This window comes from Pseudonaja textilis, chromosome 1 (assembly GCF_049901715.1).
Source record: "Pseudonaja textilis isolate UNSWEBS1 chromosome 1, rPseTex1.2, whole genome shotgun sequence".
NCBI classification, from domain to species: domain Eukaryota; kingdom Metazoa; phylum Chordata; class Lepidosauria; order Squamata; family Elapidae; genus Pseudonaja; species Pseudonaja textilis.
In genome coordinates, this window is record NC_141990.1 from 234,744,991 (window position 1) to 234,762,783 (window position 17,793).

At 35.6% G+C, this 17,793-nt stretch overlaps 1 protein-coding gene across 5 annotated transcripts in view; it reads left to right on the plus strand.

The window, feature by feature from the left end:
• The window catches only part of TNNT3 (troponin T3, fast skeletal type), a 42,548-nt gene extending 25,564 nt beyond the window's left edge, over positions 1 to 16,984 (plus strand). For 3 of the 5 annotated variants that reach the window (XM_026706571.2, XM_087920007.1, XM_087920022.1), the window contains 9 exons: positions 4,162 to 4,186; positions 5,100 to 5,145; positions 5,404 to 5,520; positions 6,807 to 6,884; positions 7,085 to 7,198; positions 7,946 to 8,055; positions 8,864 to 8,954; positions 9,989 to 10,029; positions 16,483 to 16,984. In XM_026706571.2, the coding sequence (XP_026562356.1) occupies positions 4,162 to 4,186; positions 5,100 to 5,145; positions 5,404 to 5,520; positions 6,807 to 6,884; positions 7,085 to 7,198; positions 7,946 to 8,055; positions 8,864 to 8,954; positions 9,989 to 10,029; positions 16,483 to 16,531 (671 nt within the window). In that variant the 3' untranslated portion in view covers positions 16,532 to 16,984. Of the gene's footprint in view, positions 1 to 4,161; positions 4,187 to 5,099; positions 5,146 to 5,403; positions 5,521 to 6,806; positions 6,885 to 7,084; positions 7,199 to 7,945; positions 8,056 to 8,863; positions 8,955 to 9,988; positions 10,030 to 14,025; positions 14,067 to 16,482 lie in introns of all 5 variants that reach the window. The other 2 variants (XM_087920012.1, XM_087920028.1) reach the window with 1 other exon arrangement.
• Positions 16,985 to 17,793: the final 809 nt, after the last annotated feature.

A 17,793-nucleotide genomic window follows, 5' to 3' on the forward strand; every position in this document is an offset into this window, starting at 1 on the left:
TATTATAGGCATTCCTCCTCCTGACTGAAAGGTGTGCATACCTGTGACAAAGAACTATAGTATAAGAGAGAAAGTGTGCCTGAATAGAATATGCCTGTACATATGGGAAAAACCATTGAGGAGTCATTGCCTACAATTTGGACTACATCTATATTCCTGGCAGTTAAATCAGCCTGTAGGCTGAACTGTGTTCTGAACTGTCATGATCTAGTTAGAGTAATGTTTCTTGAATGAGTTGCTTGTTTGATTATTGTCCATCACAGCTAGACTTAGACCAAGTGATAGCCCAGGAAATTCTGTGTTTACAACTGGCATTCCTCCTTCAACTTAGTCAAACATTGAATGGCTTTGTTTTTTATTTTGTAGGCAGCCCATTACAATTTTTTAATATGTATGTGCAACATATTAAAGAATATGTATGTATGCCACCCTCATTTCAATTGATCAATTTAAATCTTAGGATCTAAAAATTACCAGCCAAATGCTGGGCTACAAATCCGAGAATTCTCAAATGTCTACAATGCTTAAACTCCTAGCAAGCATGGTCTTCATTCCCATTATCTTTAGGTTAGGGTTCAAGATATCTAGATGGTACCAAGTTAAGCCTGCCAACTAATATTAACAGGAACACCTTTTGTCCTCAGATGGGATGTCCCAGACAATGAGTTCATTTAGCTTTTATTTTAGAAATATCCGAAGATCCAGAAGATTCTACTTGTATCTTATTTTTTCCCCCTCTAATTCTTGAATAATGCCAATGAATCTCAACCTATTTTTTCATACAATATGGCAAATGGTCTTAGAAACTAGAGGCTTTTTTGTAAAGCAGTTTCTTAAAAGTTAGGGTGATCTGTTGTTGTTTTGGTGGTAGGTAAAACCTTGCCTAACTACCATACGCATATTCTTGGAAGGTTTTTTGTTCTTTTCTGCCAAATATATATTGTGCAACCTCTCCCTGCCCCGGTGTCTCTTCAGTGTTATAGAGCTCCTGAGGAGCTTGGGAATTTCTGGTCCAGATGGAACATTGAAAAGACAGTTTTGTAGCATCATTCAGCTGCTCTGGGAGCATGTTAATCTAATTTAATCTCCCCTTCCCCTTTTATATAAGCTGTCCTAATGCCTTGGACTGCACATACCATAACCTATGAATAACCAAGACATGAAAACCTATGGGGGATATGTAGAACAGGTCTTTATTTGATGGAGCTGGGGTGAGTTTTAACAGAACTGGGGAAATTATTTCTGGATATTTCCAGTAACAGTTTTTTTTTAATTATTTACTTAGGGCCATAAATACACAGGATACTTTGTATGAAAAAAAAACAGCAAGAATCTACTTCAAGAGTTTATAGCTTAGATTATCTTTAAATGTTTCATTGTACATACTAGCACATGCTCAAGGAAGGTTAGAATTTCTTGGGTGTTGACCTAGAAGAGTACTATCTAGCCTTCAGAGATAAGAATAAGGGCAGAAGGGATTCCTTTGCCCATTATGGACTCCCCAAATCTATTTTGAAAGACCAAGCATTTATTTCAGAACAGATTTGGCAGAAGTATGGAGAACTAAGAGGATAGGAAAGGAGGAGAAATTTCTAATACTTTACTGGCATTTCAAGAAATGGATTGTTCAGTTTGAAAAATGGAAAGGACAATTGACCAAATAGTGGACACGGAGAAGGAGCATTTTATTGGCTACCTTCTTTTGTCTTCCATTTCCATCTGAAGAAGCAGAATATGATTATGGGATTTTGGAGGCAGAACATCCTTCTTGCAACTAACAAGTTTCTTCTACATTGAATCTTTACTCCTCATAATACCAGAAACTGGACAGAATCATTGCAACTGTCGCACAACCTCTAATATTTTAATTTGTTGGGAATATGCTTTATTGTAAGCCAAGCTTTCACAAATGTACAGTTCCTATTAGTTAATCCCAATAGATGAAAAAGAACTCTCATTCAGGTCCAAAATATCTATAATATGGTGTTAAATTCATCCGCTATCCCACCATTCACAATCTTATAGTAATTCACTTTCTATGGTCTAAAAAAATATTTCCTTTAAAAATAATATTTCCCCTGGAAGAAAATCCCTTAATGACTATTCCAGATCAGATAGATCAGAAATAGATAGATCAGGAAATCAAGTCCACTACATTTATTGACATGGGCTACAGTAAAAAAAAATTCAAGTCTAATTGTGCTGGCTCTTTCTTATACTCCAGTGAATTGGGGATGCATCTGCCTGAGCTGCTTCCAAATGTTGTTCTGGACTTAAAACATGTTTGAGGCCCTTTGGCCTACAAAACAGTTCCTGCCTACTTCCACCAACATCAGCTTCCATATACTCTACACTTACAAATATAGGTAGTCCTTGACTTAACAACCATTCCCTAGTGACCATTCAAAGTTACAAAGGCACTGAAAAAAGTTGACATAACTTGTCTTTGCATTTACAACTGTTGCAGCATCCCCACAGTCATGTGATCAAAATTTGGACAATTGGCAATAGCCATATATTTACAACCATTGCAGGGTCATGTGATCTTCCTTTGCCACCTTCCTAGCTGGCTTCCAACAAGCAATGGGAAGCCAGGTTCACTTAACCACTGCATGATTCACTTAAGAACTGCAGTGATTCCCTTAACAATTGTGGAAAAATCGATAAAATAGGACATATCTGACTTAACAACTGCCTTGCTTAGCAACAGAAATTCTGGTCTTAATTCTGGTCTTAAGTAGAGGACTACCTGTATTTAGCATTTGTTCAAAGTCTGACATTTTCATTATGCTACTAATGAGGTATTCTAAATTTAAACTGCCCTAGTAGAAAGTTATAAAGGACACTGGATGACTAACGGCTGTTTTTATTGATGAGTTTTGCTGCTTTCTACATTTCAGATTCAGAAGGGAGAGATCAAGACATGATGCCAATTTCCTCTTTCTTTTAAAAGCGCCTGTGTTTATCTTCCACTTTTTTTATTTGTTCTTTTTAAGGATTAGTTTTATCTTTTGGCAGGATTTGTATAGAAATTACAGTATGGCTCTGAATATTTATATATAAGAAAGTGACCGAGTTTAAAAAATAAAAAGGACATCAGAAGAATCTTTATTTGTATGTTTTATCCAGTTTCTTCAAAAAGAAATACCCTAACTTAAATTGAACTAGAATATTTGTAGCTCAGGGTTAAACTGTGGAGTTCTCATTGTTCCCAGAGCTCAGTTGTTTGTTTGGAGATATTTAATTGCCCAACTAGACAACTTCATTATCTAAATATTAGCTGGATGGACAATGAAATGTTTCCAACCAGTGGGTTTTCTTCTTGTAATTTATCATAGTTTTCAAATATCATTTTCCCCTTCCCCTTCAACATTCATTATTTTTTTCTGCAGTGTTCCTTTTCTGGCTTTGATTAGAATAATTCAGAAACTGGATAAAAATATGTCTCTATATAAAATTATCAGGCAATTCTTAATCCAAAGGAAATTGTCTATTTTAAGGGTGGTGTTATTAAATGTTGTTTTCATTTAGCAGAGAGGAAGGAGAGAGTCATGTTTTGCTTTAAGATGATTGGTTTTGAACTGAATAAATAATATAACATGTTTTCACAATCACCTGTATTCTTTAGACATTTTATACATGCAGAAAGATCATTTTTTTGATGTTAGATTATGTACTGTACAATGTATTTCGTCCAAAAAGCGATGAACTTTTTACTGTTGAAGTATCACCACAAAATCAAAAGAAAAAGAAAAGGCAGTCAGAGCAACACAAGACTAAATTCTTTGAACTCATATATGATGTATGGGATTACGGAAGGTATCTAGATTTTGAGATCTAGATGCAGTCATTAAAAGAAATTAATGTCTTCCAGATATTATTTCAAAGCTTTCACGCAGATTACTCTTGTATTTTTCTGAAGTTTTTTTCTTCTAAGTAAAATTAGTTTGTCAAAGAGTATGTATTTATGATATGTAAAAAGTATAATTCATATATTTAATTTAATAAAACTATACACACACACACAGAGAGAGCTTATATACACACACATGCACATATTGATTTTAGTAAATGAAGTAGAATTTATTCTGCTCTTGTTTCTTGTTCTCATCTTTTTTTCCCCTTTTCTCCCCTGCTTACCTCCTGCTTTGCTATATTTAGAGAAGAAACACAGACCAGTACCAACGTAAGTTTAGGACATGTTTAATGGAGAAATATTACAGCCATTTTTGTCTTTGGTTTTAAATGTTTATGGTTCATGTATTATACATGATGATAGCCAGTTAGATATCTGGTGTCTTTAACCTTTAGTTAGCTCTATTTATCTGTAATTTCCACATATTTCAAAGGATGAAATGTAAAGATCTCCTTTGAATACAAAAGACTTTTTCACAATTGGATGCATATATGGTCTATCCAGTAATATACACAGAGCTAATCTTATTGGATAGGTTGTGATGGTTGGTCTTAACCTCATACCTGCAGATGTTTTGCCACTATAAATTCTATTGATTGGAGATTATGGAATTGCAATGTCCATACATCTAGAAGACACTAGATAGGGGACGATTAATTTGGAGATCGAGAGCATAAATATTTCTCTAATGTTTAAAGGATGATATGAGAAAAAAAAACCCAAGCTATTTGGTAAAGTAGGACATCACACAACAAGTACAGATGTTCATTCACACTTTCCACTACATGTTAATTAAATGAAAAATATACAACATCTTCATCCAGATTCATTTCTAAGAGAACCAACGCTTTCAGCAGCCCCCCCCCCAAATCCAATTTAATCATGATAATTACATTTCCATTTTTAGAACTTGTCAAATTATTTCCGATGCTTCTCTATCTAATAGAATTGGAATGGATAATTTGTAAAATTAATGTTTTAAACTGGAGGAAAAAGGTGATTGTTGCTAGACAGTGCATCAAACCCTGCAGTATGATTTTCTTAAATAGTATTTGGGCAAATTTATTTCAATTAAATTGTCATGCAAGCAAATCTTTCCAAAAATGTCTCTTCCCTTTACTTCTGAAATATTCTTTCCTCAGAAACTTATGTGTTTTTCTTCCTCTTCTTAACATCCACAAAGGTTGACTGCACCTAAGATCCCAGAGGGCGAGAAAGTAGACTTTGATGTGAGTATTGCTGGTTCTTCCAGTGAATCTCTTATCTTGCTTGTCTAAACTTTAGACAAGAAAGTGGTTTTCATCCCAGTATAAAAATTATTTCTGAATAAGTTCCATAACTATGAGAAGATATAAATGATGCAACTGATTGAGGTTTCAATAAATGGGAACGTGTAAAGTTTTTTCTGTGGGGGGAATCTACGCCATCCCAATAATTATACTGGCTGTCAATCATACTGGCTTGATTCCTCTCCTTTCTTTTCCCAGGATATTCAGAAGAAGAGGCAGAACAAAGACTTGATTGAGCTTCAAGCCTTGATTGATAGTCACTTTGAAAGCCGGAAAAAAGAGGAAGAAGAAATATTGGCTCTTAAAGAAAGAATTGTAAGTTTTCCTCAAGTAGTCAACTATTATAAGGTCTTCAGCACGAGGATAGACCATGAATTAAATTAAATGTTAAGGGAGCTGATGATATTTTTTGCTGAACATAAATTGCATGTAAGAAATTTTATGAGTAGTCATATCTATATGTCCGTTTCATACAGCTTGAAAGGACAATATATAATTCTTACACAAATGGTGTTACTAGTCATTTGGAACCAAAGAAAAGTCATCCTTTTAGTGCCCTGTTGAATCTGCACTCATATGCATTGCAGATGTTAGAAAACTTTCTTGGCCTTGCCTTAGGTACCTCTGAGTTGAATAGTACAGGTAGTGTTTTAATATTACAGGTAGTTCTCGACTTATGATCACAAATGAGCTCAAAATTTAAGTTTGTTAAGTGAGTTTTGCTCCATTTTTATGACCTTTCTTGTCACAGTTGTTAAGTAAATCACTGCAGTTGTTAAGTTAGTAACACGGTTGTTAAGTGAATTGGGTTTCCCCATTGACTTTGCACGTCAGAAGGTCGCAAAAGGGGATCACGTGCTCTTGGGACCCTTCATTATAAAGATGAGCCAGTTGCCAACTGTCTGGATTTTGATCATGATACTGCAACGGTTGTGTGAAAAATGGTCATAAGTCACTTTTTTCAGTGACATTGTAACTTTGAATGGTCACTAAATGAACTGTTGTAAGTCAAGGAGTACCTTTATATCAGCTTAAGAACGTTTTTGTCATAACAGAATAATGGAGTTGGGAGATCTTCTAGTCTAACCTCCTGCTCAACCAGGAACCTTATATCATTTCAGACAAACGGTTGTCCAATTTCTTCTTAAAAACCTCCAGGGTTGGAGCATTCACAACTTCTGGAGGCAAGTTGTTCCACTGATTAATTGTTATGTCAGGAAATTTCTCCTTAGTTCTAGGTTGCTTCTCTCCTTGATTAGTTTCCATCCATTGCTTCTTTCAGGCGCTTTGGAAAATAGCCTGACTCCCTGTTCTTTGTGGCAACCCCTGAAATATTGGAAGTTTACTATCATGTCAGCCCTAGTCCTTCTTCTCATTAAACTAGACATACCCAATTCCTGCAACTATTCTTCATATATTTTAGCCTCCAGTCCCCTAATAATCTTTGTTGCTTTTCTCTGAACTCCTTATAGAATCTCATCTTAATACTGTTCACAATTTAATTTCAACTGTTCATTCTCAGGACCATTTTTCAAAGCCTTTTTGTTCTGGAACCAAATACAGTTCTAACTAAATTACTGCCCTTTTTCTGCAATGCCTAGGAAAAACGTAGAGCTGAGAGGGCTGAGCAGCAGAGAATCCGAGCTGACAAAGAAAAGGAGCGTCAGGCCAGACTTGCTGTGAGTCTATCTATAACCTTTTGTCACTGGTATCTCAATCATTGCCCTCAATGTAAAATGATCTGTTAAGAGTTATGATTATTACTTTTGACTTTATCTTACCACTTCCCCAAAAAATATGTCCCAGGCCCAAATTCTCTGTTCTGCCTTTGTGAGTCCCAGGTATGAAGCAATGTTTGTTTCTACTATCTGTTTCACAGGAGGAAAAGGCAAGAAGAGAGGAAGAAGATGCCAAGAGGAGGGCTGAAGATGATTTGAAGAAGAAGAAAGCCCTCTCCTCTATGGGTGCCACATACAGCAGCTATTTGGCTAAGGTAAATCTACCGAGAGGCAGAGAAAACCGGAATGTGATCAGGAATGAGCATTGCTCATCTGAAAATTGTCCAAGAATTTCTTGGAATTCTTCAATTCTACAATGGCAAAAACTTTCACTTTCAAGAGATCAAAGTAATTCAGCGCAGAAAGGACCTGCTAGTCTCTATTTTAAGCCCCCCCCTTTTTTTTTCTTCTTCTTCAGGCTAAAGGGATAGAGTTTCACAACTTTCCTTAGCTTTGATCTAATGGTTCTTCAGCCGTGAGGGACAAGTCTTATGGCTTCTAGAGCATTTCTTGCAGTGAATCAGAAAGACGTGTAAAGCAGGTGCATTGGCAAATTCTTAGAAAGAGTTACTTTAGTACTAACCTGATGGCATCTGAATGTATCAGATTACAAGCCAGGCATTATGTTTAGGCATTGATAGAGGATGATACGAGTTGTGATCAAGCACTTTTGCAAGTCAGGATTACTGTTCTCCTGCAAGGTTTTGATGTTCTTCATTAATTCCTTCAATGGGCTGGATCTGGCGATTATTTGTTTATTTATATCCCATAAATATATCCAACACACCTTCTTCCTCCTATTTTCCCCACAACAACCCTTTGAGGTGAATTGGGATGTGAGAGAGTGACTGGCCCCAGGACACCTAGCTAGTTTTCATGGCTAAAGCAGGACTTTGTAGCCTGGTGCCTCAATCACTAGATCAAACTGGCTCTTTAATAATCTTTAAACTCATTCTGCACAGGCTGATCAAAAGAGAGGAAAGAAACAAACTGCAAGGGAATTGAAGAAGAAAATTTTGGCAGAAAGACGCAAACCTCTGAATATTGATCACCTTAATGAAGACAAACTGAGGTAAAAAAAATAACCCCCACTTCCCCTACTGCTTTTTGTATTACATACATGATTGAGGTTGTGCTCAAATTTGTTTTAATTTTTTTTTGTGGTATTAAAAAATAGATGATATTTAAGAAAATAATATTTGTTATTATTCAAATAATTATTTAATCCTGATGAACTGTATCAAATTTGATATAATATTAATATATAATATTTAACTTTAATGGGTAATGTAAAAGTAATCAACATGGTAAGAAAAAGAACAGATTAAATTATAACTTCTGCCTACAGTTGCAACAATAGTAATTTATTAAAAAGATTTAGAGCCTCTATATTTAAGTAAGTAAGTAAGTAAGTAATTAAGTAAGTAAGTAAGTAAATAAAAATATTCAAGCATGTCAAAAGTTGTAAAGAGAAATCTATACTTATATCTATATGGATATAGTTCTCACAAAAGCATGAAATATTTCTGAATAAGATTAGCAGGGAATAAGAACAAATAAACAAGTATTTCCAAAGGGAAAAGTAAACAATAAGATTCTCCAAAGTATCTATAATGGGTCCAAGATACTTCAGTGTTTTTCATTAAGTATCCAGAGATAGGGTAAGTAATAAAGTGGTCAGGCTCTCCATGGGGGAATTAATGAAATCCACAAACTAGAATTGTTCAGTTGTGTTGGATTTCTATTTGAACAATCTCCCAATCGGTTTAACCATTAATTTAAGAAACATTGAGCTATGTAAATATGTCTTTTTATAGTTGCTAATTGTTTGAGCTGTATATCATTCTTTGTTGTATCTCCACTTCTTCACAAATAAATAGGGATAAAGCCAAAGAATTGTGGGACTCGCTGTATCAGCTGGAGACAGAAAAATATGAGTATTTAGAGAAGATCAAGAGGCAAAAATACGATGTGAGTAGAAAAAGAGATCTTGGCTATGATTTTTGTTTATTTCCAGGGTGAAATCTGTTATACTCCTAAGGGAGACCTAGGTTGAAGACCATAGAAGACATTAAAGCCCATATACTATTCTGAAAGTTTATCAACAAAATTCAGTTTTTCATCCCAGAATGATAACTTCTCAATTGTAGACCAAGGGTGGATTTCTGCCTTCTACTTAAAATATATCCTATGGATATGTCTGAAAATATTATGAAATAAATGTTGTCATTTTAATTAATATGACCATCTTTCTTTTTGAAGCATCTTCATAAACCAGATGGCTTACTCATGAGGTTAAACTCCATCATAGCCAAACCAAGCAGGGGAGCCAACGATCTGTATAACTCCTCGGCATATCAGCACTGCACCAAAATATCTATGAGACTAATAATGAACCCACTTCTGATGTCTCCAGCCTTTATTAACTCTCCAGCCTTATCTTCGTGTGAATATATGCAGGCAGAAAAGCCAGCACCATTCTCTTCTGTTGCCTTGAGAATGCTATAAGATAATCACCATTTTTTTCTTAAAAAAAGGGTATAGATTATATCCTCTCCATATTGTGTGGAAGAAATTTGTCTACAAACTTGAGCATGGTTATAACCACTCTACCTATATTTTAATTCTGTTATTATAGATAGAGCCAAATAATTTGCCATATTTAATTGCTCATGCTACATGCTTTACACTCTGCAGTACATGGTGGGGACACAATAAATTGAGTTTAGGAATATAGGAAAGCTGGTGGATTGCACAAGTGTTATTTCTCTGCCAAACTTGGAATTTGATTTTAGAAATAGGGAACAATAAGGCATCCCTCTTACAGCAGTTGCCTGCTTTTATGATGTTGAGATAAACCTTTGTAATGCATTTACAAAACAATGAGAGAGTTCTGACAGTATTAAAATGTGAATACTTGTCTGTTTCTGAGTACCTGTTGCAAAAAAAAAACACCTCAATTTCTTAAGAACCCCAAAGCCAATAATGATCTTAATCTCTCTTAGATTTTATCACTACGTTGCAGGGTGCAGGCACTGTCCAAGTTGTAAGTACAATGAGTTCACCCAGATGATATAAGCAGCAAGAGATTTTTACATGCATGAGCCTCCTGCATGTTGGGAGTCTGTAAACTCTAAATTTGCATAGATAATCAACAGGCTGGCATTCAATTCCTGGCTTACAAAACAAGAAATAGCCACATTTCTTCCTCTTTTTTTCTCTCATCAACCTTTACTGCATTAATTCAGAAGTAGCTGAACAGAGATTTAATGTTGTATTCTGTAAATCAGCCTTTCTCAGTCTGATGTGTTGGCTTTCAGCTCCTATAATCCAGGAAGCATAGCGAAAGATAGTAGAAGGCAGCAGATTAGAAAGATTGTGATCAGTTCTCCAAATTATCTATGGTAATTTCCCACATGTCCAAAAAAAGAAAAAGAAAAGAAAATAGAAAAAGATAGTCTCAAAGCTCCTTTTTTGTTCAAAAGGCAACTGGATTGTTTTTTTTCTTGAAGAAGAAGACGGAAACAATTCGCTTCTCATCCAATGATGAAGCTTCTTGGATGAGAAGTGAAACATTTTCTTCCTCTTCCTCAAGGAAAAGAAACAATCCAGTTGCCTTTTTAAGAAAAAAGAACCTTTGACACAACTCTGACCTGGATGACTGGGACTCTCTTCACAGACATTTAGAAAAAGCCAGGCAAGAAAGATCAGTTAGCAGCTCAATACACCATTTGTTTGCTTATATTTATACAAAAACCACACTAGAGAGTAGGTGAGAGCCAGAAGACAAATCAGAGACAAGTCTTTTCAGATTTGTCTTGCAAATTTAAAGAAATCTATCAAAGATACGGAAGTGGCACCAGAAGTTGTTGAATTCCTCACAATTGAGTAAATTAGCTGCAGATGATTGGAGCAGGCATCAAACAGCAACCAGAGAAAACTGAATTGGGAGATAGAACTTGATTCTGATTCTTGAGCCACCAAGGCAACACCTATGTTTTTTTTTTAAGAATTGTACAATTAAAGGGAAAATTGCTATTACCTCTAAGAACAGTTGAGCTATAGCTGGATAGCTAGGAAAGTTCACAAGAAAGGAAAATAAAGGAAGCCCTGCTTTTAGAGCCATTTCTTGTCCAACTTTGTTACCCACGAATCTAAGTGCCATGCCTATTGTCTATCTTAATTCACACATAGAAAAGAAGGTAAGTCATAAGCACCAATGCTAGTCTGGTAACCAAAGTTCCTTAATCAAACCCCTGGTTAAGAGGTAGACTCCTTATCTGTGCCCTCAGTTCCACAAGGCACATGTTCAAAATCTACAAGTAAGCAAGTAAGTATATCTGGTAGTTGAGTTTTCCTTTTTCATGTTGTCCTGTTGCTTCCAATGTTGCTTGTCATGGAAGAAAGTCCCACCCTGTGAACCCAAGATGGTGAACAAGACATCTTATGGTTTGAATATTGTGAATTTACAGTACAAGAAATTGTATTGCTGCAAAATGATGTTAGAACTGCTTAGAAGAAACTTAGAAGAAAAAAGTATGCTTAATTGGCCAGCTGTCTCTTAAGACAAAAGTAGCATGTTTATCGCATAGCAAACAAAGCAATGGAAATATAAAGGATGATGGTGTAAATAATGGTAAAATTTTATTTTTTTCCTACTCCTCTTTATTTCCTTGAATCGGAAATTATATTTTGATTTCTATTATAATTGAAGCATTTTCACCTCATAAAATTGCAACTGCCCAAAATTTAGAAAATGATTTTTAAATTTCCAGCATGCTTCCTTGTCTGTCTTCCCTACAACCTGGAATATTTTTTTTCTTTTACTCTTTGAAAAGCCCTGCATTGATTTGTGAAATAACAGGATCACTTTAAAATAGAAAGTGTCTGTTCACAGCTGTAATAACCCAAATTTGACCTTTTTTTAATTGGCCAACCTTTATCCTTGCAGAATTCTAAGAGCTAGTTTTCTTTCGTTTCTTTCCTTTGCTTAATGATGATTAAAATTACAAGCATAGAATTAAATCAACCATATAAATTTTTTTTCAGCTAGGCATTCACCCTAATAAATTACTCTTGATTGTTATGATTCACCCAAATGAATTACTCTTGATTATTCTGATGACAGGAGGGGAAAACATGAGAAAAAATAATTGTGCTGATATGATAACAAATGAAGTTTTAAATAATTTATCCAATAGCAGCTTATAGCTTCTTTCAGAGTCATTTGGCCACTGCTGTGCCAAAATAATAATGAGATAAGTTATATCAGTGATGGTTGGTGATACTATGAAGACACTGTAAGTCATTACTGAGGGCATAGTTTTATTTAGAAGGATTACTTCTACAAATATTGCTGACAGCTTTTCTGATTTGATTTATTCATAGGAAAATTTCTATTGCTGGAGCAGTTTTTTTGAATTTTCTTAATTTAATAGTAACCATCAGTTCCCATTTTATATTCTTTACTTCTTACACTCTCTTTTTCTTTCATTTTTACCTGAAGTTTTCATCATTTCAGTATAGCATTTCCCAAGAAATCTGAATTTCTTCAGTATTAATTTCAGGGATGAATTTTTTATTGGCTTACTTCTAGTTTTAGAGCCTTTCTGTTTCTAGCCCTTCATCAATTAAACAAATCAATATTCCATCTTCTTGATCACTATCTGCAATATATATACATTTCAGCAACAATTGTTTTATTATGGTTAATCTAAAATCAGAATGTTTTCAAACTCTCAATCCAGTTTTCAAAAGTGAGGGTTTTTTTTTAGTTTTTCTCCCTTTGTTTTGGAAAAATAAGAAACTAAATTCAAATGAACAATATCAGGAAAGTGTTAAAAGAAAGCCAACTCAAACAAAATTGAGTGAGCTTGGAAAAATAACATACACACATGGAAGTATGGACATGCAATAAATGTAATCTTTTGGTTATCAGAAAGTTGTCCTTGGATTTCATGTTTTACAACTTGATCACACTATGTAAGAAATGGGTTTTGGGAGATGCCCTAAGATAACTAAGGCTGTATAAATAACTGACTTATAAAATGAATTTACACACATATATATATATATATACATATCTTAACATAGCAGTTTCTCCTGAACTCTAATAGAAAACAATTGTAATGGCAAAGAATGGCATGCCCATTTCCCTCTGCCCTTTTCTGCATAGTGGCATCTCTTCAAATGTTTATGCATAATACAGCTAATTAAAGCTTTAGCTTTCTCAAAATACTCAAACCTCAATAACACCTTCCACTTTTCATTGGCCATTTTTTCCATGCAGTTTAGTTTGAAACTGTGAATTCTTTCTTTTAGAAAAGCTTTGCCAAGACCAGGTGGCTGGCAGGGATGGGAGGATCAATGGTCTGATAGATCTCACACCATTTTTTTGTTAGCAAGAAGTATAAGCAAAAATGCACGTAATTAGGAGGATGAGTTTGCAATACATGCTTCCAGAAGCCTGGAACTTGATATAAAAAGGGGGAGATAACTGAACATGTACTCCCTTTTGAAGGAAGGAAAAATAGATTAATGATCCTTGCCACAGTTTTTTAAAAGTTTGAGTTTAATTCAAATTATTGATAAAGTATATTACCAAACCATCTCCAGGTACTGTGTTATTTATACCTCCTAAGTTCTGTAAAAGTATAAAAGATGACAAACAACTTAAGTACCCAGATCTACCCAGGAAAGGTGGTATATACTAGCTGTAAAAAGATCTGGGGGACATCCATAATTGCCTTGGATAAGGATGAGGGTTTTCCAGTTACTGAAGAGGTGTAAGATTTGTGCTTTTTACATTCTTCTTATTGCCTTGTCTGTAGATATTTCCTGCCTACTTATGCTTTGCAGTCAAAATTCTTCTGCTCTGCTTTGCTGAGTAAATTCACTCAGCTTTGACTTCATTTATGTGCATATTGCTCTTGAGTCCACAAACCTCCTGCCCATATCTTACTGTGATGAAACAGCTGGTAAATCCCTCTCTCCATGATGGGAAGCAGGTCATTTTTAAAAACGTAGTCATATTTGTTTGCAGATTACCACCTTCAGAAATCGGATTGATCAGGCCCAGAAACAGTGAGTACCCAGATTACTTTTCCAGTCTGAAGACTGGAATATCCATCTGTTTGCAGTAGTCACTTCAGTCTTCTTCCATCTATTTCTTATTGGAAGGGAATAAAGTGGAAACACAGCTTTAGAATAATAACGCACAGTTTTAGAATAATAACGGAATAAAGTAGAAAAGCCCACTCTTTTCTTTCCTTTAAAAAAATATGTTGGTGAAACTGAAATGAATCCATAATCCTCCCCCAAAATAACCCTCTTTTCCCCCCAACAATCTCGGTGAGGCTCACCAGCCAATATACTACTCTTTGTGTTGGCATGGAAAGCATACTTTCCAAGATTGTAAGGAATAGGATTTAATAACACTAATATTCAATATTTGCCACTGCCACATGGACATCATGTGACATGGTATGCTCCATGGTTCTTTTGATGCATCATATAATCTTATCTCCTTTCATCTAATTCAGATTTTTTTCCTGCTTGTTTTGTTCTATAGTTTCATTGCTGCATGTGTCAATTTAGAAACCTAATGCTTTAGACATAAAGACAGTGGCAGCAGGAAAGAATAATGAAATGAAAGCATGGACTGAGAGGGGACAGTTGTAGAAGAAATTACTGTACAGGGAAAACTTCTCTTTTCATATAGGAAAGGAAAACCAGTGCACTGGCTCTATAAAATGCATATAATTATAGAATAGAATAGAATAGAATAGAATAGAATAGAAGAGAAGAGAAGAGAAGAGAAGAGAAGAGAAGAGAAGAGAAGAGAAGAGAAGAGAAGAGAAGAGAAGAGAATTCTTTATTGGCCAAGTGTGATTGGATACACGTTCTAGATGTTTTGCTTATTTATATCATATTATGTACATCATTCAATGAATGGTCCTTTGGGCTCATTAGTAGTTCTTCATTGGACCTTTTAATTCATGCACAATATAATCCTTGTTGCAGAACTAGAGGCAATTTAGATAAATCTCTGCTATTATAGAGGCAATAGGGCATGCTGAAAGTTATTTAGGATGATGTGCCATTCTTTAGAAGACAAAGCATAAAAAGAATGGTGAACAAGAACTGAGCATGCTTGTGTTGGACCATAGACTGTACAACAATTCTAAGGGTTGTTAAAGATTATGAGCTTCATGAAATGATCAGGCTGCAAAATCTTACAGAGAAATAATAAAAGGGAAAAAAAAACTAACAGCAAGAAGGTATACCAATTTTTTGCCAACTGCATCAATAAGGTATTTTTATAATTGATACTTGCGGACATTACTGGAAGATAAGACAGCACATAATGTAAGTTTCTAGCACAAATGTCCATTATCATCAGAAGATACCCAACAGCCACTTGTCTCTGAGGACAAAGGTTGTTTTAGGGGAGAAAAAGTCCTATGTTAAACAACAGGTAAAGTATTCACTTGTTGTGTGTACAAATCGTGATGTCACTGACATGTTCCCGTATGTGAAACTACCACTGAAAAAAATCACTGTTGTCATGTAAGCTTTAAAGATATTCCTTCTACTGTTTTCTTTCATGTTCTATGGAAGAATTCATATTGGAAGTGCCCAAATAGCAAGTAATCTAAACTGTGGTTCATCCAAGTTACTAATCTAAGTTAGCTTGTTGTATAATTTATAGTATCATCTAAGGATACATAGCATGCCACTAATAGTATTGCAGTTGTAATTTGTTACTAGGGCAAGTGTGGTGTTCTGTACTAACTAATGTACTCATTAGAACTTAATAGTGCTTAACTGAGCTCAGAATTAAGGTAAGTATTGCATATTTCAGATATGGTTTCTTTTGCATGCAAAATAAAACAATTTAAAATCTTGTCAAGAGTAGCACAATTTAAATATGAGTTTTTCCACCAGTCTTTAGAAGTTTTTTTTTTATCTTGATGAAGTTATTACTTCAAAAAATAACGCTTTGTGGACCATGATTTATCAGAAATTCTGAATGTATTATGTTTCAACTCTGCACCTGGTTTTTATTAATATTTAAAGTCAAATTTGGTTAACTTCTGGATTTTTGGTGATGACTTTATTTAGGAGATAATGCAATCACTTTGTAGATGTTCAGATTAAATTGAAAAGTTGGTAGAAGCTAAATGTACAGTAAATTATACCACTTAATGGTTTTAATATGCAACTATTATTGCATCTAAAGTTCAAAGATAGCTCTGCCATTAAGGTATGGGACTCTACATTTATTACAAATCTGACTAGAATTCAGGCAACTGTTGACTTTTTTTAAAAAAAAATGTTGACTGTCACCTTGACAATCTCGCTAGCTCCAGGAGCCAGACATGAACAGATTGCCAGCAACTATTCCTTTTAGCTTGTTGCTAAAAAGGCAAGGTCAAGATCAGGTAAGGGTATATCTATTGCAGCAGCAAGACACGTTTTTATCCTATTTGTATTACAGCAGCAAGAAGGCCGGAGCCAAGGGCAAAGTTGGAGGACGCTGGAAGTAAAGATCTGGAAGGTCCCTGCAGGAAGATTCACCAATGGTGGCATGGCCAAACATCACCGGCTCATCTTCTCTATTTCAATTCCTCTCTCTTGCCTGAACAAAACCATAGTTGCAACATCAGCCTGGATTGCCTACTGCTTATTTTTAGGGTGCCCACATCTTTCAGAACCTCAGCTCTGAATGATGATGAGTCCCTACTGATACCTGTTGTCCCATGTGTATCTTTTCCTGACTCCAGCCCTACACTGCCACATAGATTGCAGCGTATAAATCTTTTGGTTTTGTAAATAAAGAGTAGTCAATAATATACTTCAGACCTGCAATTCCTGTCTAGCCATTCTTCTTTTTTTCCATTATAGTGATTCATTTACCAAACCCTGGAATTTATTGGCCTTGTCAATAAAATCTGGCAAAGGACCACTGAAGTCAATAAATGTATACTAGTTTACATCCACCAATGACTATAAGCTATTTATGTATAATGCTGATCTTATGCATGCTTATTCAAAAGTAAACTCCATTGAAGAACTCAAAGATTGCACTCAGAAAGCCGAAATATCCCAATGGAAAAATCAAGATAATAAGGGTGGTTCTTGTGGTGGAAACATACATATATCCAAACTAAAACATTTCTTTCTTTTTTCTTCCTTCGAGTTAGATGGTTTTTGTTTTGTTTTGTTTGGACTCCTAGTAACCGCCTGGACTAATCCTTTCAATTTTCTTGGCAAGGTCTGGTCAGAAGTGGTTTGCCACTTCCTTCTTCCTCAGGCTGGGAGAAAATGACTGGTCCAAGGTCAACAGCTGCTTATGTCCCTGCTTATGTCCCTAAGGGAGGCCTAGAGCTCACTTTCTCCCTGTTTTTAGCCTGAGCAACCAAACTCTCAAAACATTCTAGTCTTTAGTTATTTATTATACACACTTTTAAGTCTTTATCAGCTTGGCCACCTTGAATCTCTAGGTCAGCAGTCCATGACCTTTGTGGCTTGGCAGCCTGGGGGGAGGGGGGAGAGAGAAGGGAACCCAGCTGCGTGAGCGGTATGCCACCACATGTGCGCGTCTCAACTTGCGCAAGTTGAGATGCGTATGCATGCACCTGCCCTGCCGCTCATGCAAATTGAGCTGTGTGCATGAAAGCAAGCCTGCCACTCGCGGGGCCCGGTTCCAAATAGGCCATGGCCTGCTAATGGGCCGTGGCCCAGGTATTGGGGACCCCTGCTCTAGAGGAAAGAGAGAAGACTGCACGCGGTGGTTTTTCATACATAG